General features: G+C 31.3%; 1 protein-coding gene across 1 annotated transcript in view; it reads left to right on the top strand.

Annotated features, from left to right (window-relative positions):
- Window positions 1–3,522, top strand: part of LOC106468476 (developmentally-regulated GTP-binding protein 2-like) — a 28,895-nt gene that overhangs the window by 13,971 nt on the left and 11,402 nt on the right. The window contains exon 9 of the mRNA XM_013928906.2: window positions 2,103–2,277. Coding sequence (XP_013784360.1) covers window positions 2,103–2,277 — 175 coding nt within the window. The remainder of the gene's footprint in view (window positions 1–2,102; window positions 2,278–3,522) is intronic.

The raw sequence follows: 3,522 nt of genomic DNA, 5'->3' as shown, positions 1-3,522 counted from the left end.
AGTACAGTATCCTCTCTTGTTGTGGTTTATCCTACATGAGTACAGTATCCTCTCTTGTTGTGGTTTATCCTACATGAGTACAGTATCCTCTCTTCTTGTGGTTTATCCTACATGAGTACAGTATCCTCTTGTTGTAGTTTGTTCTACATGAGTAAAGTATCCTCTCGTGTTGTGGTTTGTCCTACCTGAGTACAGTGTCATTTCTTGTTGTAGTTTGTCCTACCTCAGTACAGTTTTCTTTTTTTGTTGTAGTTTGTTCTACATGAGTAAAGTATCCTCTCGTGTTGTGGTTTATCCTACATGAGTACAGTATCCTCTCATGTTGTGGTTTATCCTACCTGAGTACAGTATCCTCTCTTCTTGTGGTTTGTCCTACATGAGTAAAGTATCCTCTCGTGTTGTGGTTTGTCCTACCTGAGTACAGTATCCTTTCTTGTTGTAGTTTGTCCTACCTCAGTACAGTATCCTTTTTTTTTCTGATTTGTCCTACATGAGTACAGTATTCTCTCTTGGTGTGGTTTATTTTACGTGACTAGAATATCCTTTCTTATTGTGGTTTGCCCTAGATGAGTACAGTATCTTTTGTTTTTAAGCTTCACACCTAATCGCTTTCTTGACACATTGCAGTTAAGAAAAAATGAGCATATAAAGTAAATGTAATAAAACATTATTAGGATGATTTGTGGGAAGTTTCATTGACATATGACTTGCATAAAAAAGTTGAAAGTTATATTTAGATTTATTCTTAAGTAATACTGTAATGTTTTATATTCAGGTGTAATTTTAAGTAATATTGTAATGTTTTATATCCAGGTTCAGTCCTAAGTAATAGTATAATATTTCATATCTTAAATATATTGCAAACCATGGTGTCTGTATGAATGTTTGTCTGCCTCTCGTTTTTATCAGCCACTTCCCTCACTGCATTTGAAAAGCTGCTCAAGCAGGGAAAGCTCAATATTCAATTTTGAAATGACAGGAGAACAGGCATGAATAATGATGATGCCAAATTTTATTTCGCAAGCAGAATATTCTACACTAAATTGTTAGGAATTAGTCACACTATCCTTCATATTTCAAAATGTGACATAACTTCAAGAATAAAAGTGTAGATTTACTGTATGTTATTGTGGAGCAGCTCTCAGTATGACTGAAATGCAGAACAATTACTTTTGTGGTATAAGTAGTTCAAAGCTTTGGCTCTGAGTGAAACCAGTAATGCAACACAATTAACCTTTTCAAAGACCATGAAATAATCTAAATTGATAGATTAACTTAAACTTTTCCCTTCAATGGGGAAGGGTACTTTTGTTTATCGAGGTATAGTCCTAAGTAACACTGTAGTTTGTTTATATTGAGGATTAGTCCTAAGTAATACTGTAGTTTTTTATATTGAAGTATAGTCCTAAGTAACACTGTAGTTTTTTTATATTGAGGTTTAGTCCTAAGTAATACTGTAGTTTTTTATATTGAGGTATAGTCCTAAGTAACACCGTAGTTTTTTTTATGTTGAGGTTTAGTCCTAAGTAATACTGTAATGTTTTATTTTAAGGTATAGTCCTAAGTAATACTGTAATGTTTTATATTGAGGTATAGTCCTAAGTAACACTGTAGTTTTTATATATTCAGGTTTATTTAATCTGATGCAATACTGTAATGTTTTATATTCATGTTTAGTCTTAAGTAATACTGTAATGTTTTATATTCAGATTTCATCCTAAGTAATAACATAATAAAAGCTATTTATTTATCTTTGTTTTAAATAATGCTGTAATAAGTGCTATATGTTTGGGTGTAGTCTTAAGTAATGTTTGTATATTTAGCTATGTTCTTATGTGATAGAGTTATTAATAATTTTCATATTAAGGTGTAGACTTTAAGTAATACAGTAATGTATGTTTTTTTATATTTAGATATAGCCCTAAATAATACAGTTATTAATGATTTTCATATTTAGATATAGTCTTAAGTAACACAGTTATTAATGATTTTCATATTTTGGTATAGTCCTAAATAATACAGTAATTAATGATTTTTTCATACAAGTATAGTAATGCCTTACCAGAAGTGTGGGAGATTGCTCACTTAACATGTATGATCAGAAATATTTAATGCAGAAGTCCTGTTTAGAGAAGACTGCAGTCCAGATGAATTTATTGATGTAATTGCTCGAAACCGTGTATATTTACCCTGCTTGTATGCCTTTAACAAGATTGATCAGGTGTCAATTGAAGAAGTGGACAGGCTAGCTCGGCAGCCTTTTACTGTTGTAGTGAGGTAAGTGTGTATTTGTTTGTTTAGTTATTGTTATCAAGATAGAGTCCAAATCTAAAGTGGGGATACTTTTACTAAGCCCTAAAACCAAACATTTAGGATGATAAGGGGTAAAAGGTGTTGTAACGAAGAATATTGGTTGAGAGTATTTTACTACATCACTCTGAACTACCACAGTTAAACATAGTGTTTTAAGGTATTTATATATATATAGCAAACATTTGGAGAGGATCTTGTAAGTCTTTCATTTAAAAGGTGTTGTAACTGTAGAATATACTGTATAGTAGTGTACTCTCACTACACAATACACTGTATAGTAGTGTACTTCAATATAAAATTCACTGGATAGTTGTGTACTCTCATCATACAATAAATACACTGTATAGTTGTGTATTCTCATCATACAATACACTGTATAGTAGCGTACTCTCATCATACAATAAATACCCTGTATAGTTGTTTACTCTCTATACAATACACTGTATAGTTGTTTACTCTCTATACAATACACTGTATAGTAGTGTACTTTCACTATACAATACACTGTATAGTTGTTTACTACAATACACTGTATAGTAGTGTACTTTCACTATACAATACATTGTATAGTAGTGTACTTTCACTATACAATACACTGTATAGTTGTTTACTCTCTATACAATACACTATAGTTGTTTACTCTCTATACAATACACTGTATAGTTGTTTACTCTCTATACAATACACTGTATAGTAGTGTACTTTCACTATACAATACACTGTATAGTTGTTTACTACAATACACTGTATAGTTGTTTACTACAATACACTGTATAGTTGTTTACTACAATACACTGTATAGTTGTTTACTACAATACACTGTATAGTAGTGTACTTTCACTATACAATACATTGTATAGTAGTGTACTTTCACTATACAATACACTGTATAGTAGCATACTCTCATCATACAATAAATACACTGTATAGTTGTTTACTCTCTCTATACAATACACTGTGTAGTAGTGTACTCTCTCTATACAATACACTGTATAGTAGTGTACTTTCACTATACAATACACTGTATAGTTGTTTACTCTCTCTATACAATACACTGTGTAGTAGTGTACTCTCTCTATACAATACACTGTATAGTAGTGTACTTTCACTATACAATACACTGTATAGTTGTTTACTCTCTCTATACAATACACTGTGTAGTAGTGTACTCTCTCTATACAATACACTGTATAGTAGTGTACTTTCACT

The sequence above is a fragment of the Limulus polyphemus genome, unplaced genomic scaffold, assembly GCF_000517525.1.
Source record: "Limulus polyphemus unplaced genomic scaffold, Limulus_polyphemus-2.1.2 Scaffold3020, whole genome shotgun sequence".
Classification (NCBI taxonomy): Eukaryota; Metazoa; Arthropoda; class Merostomata; order Xiphosura; family Limulidae; genus Limulus; species Limulus polyphemus.
Note: the sequence above shows the minus strand (reverse complement) of the source record. Positions and strands in the feature narration are given on the sequence as shown.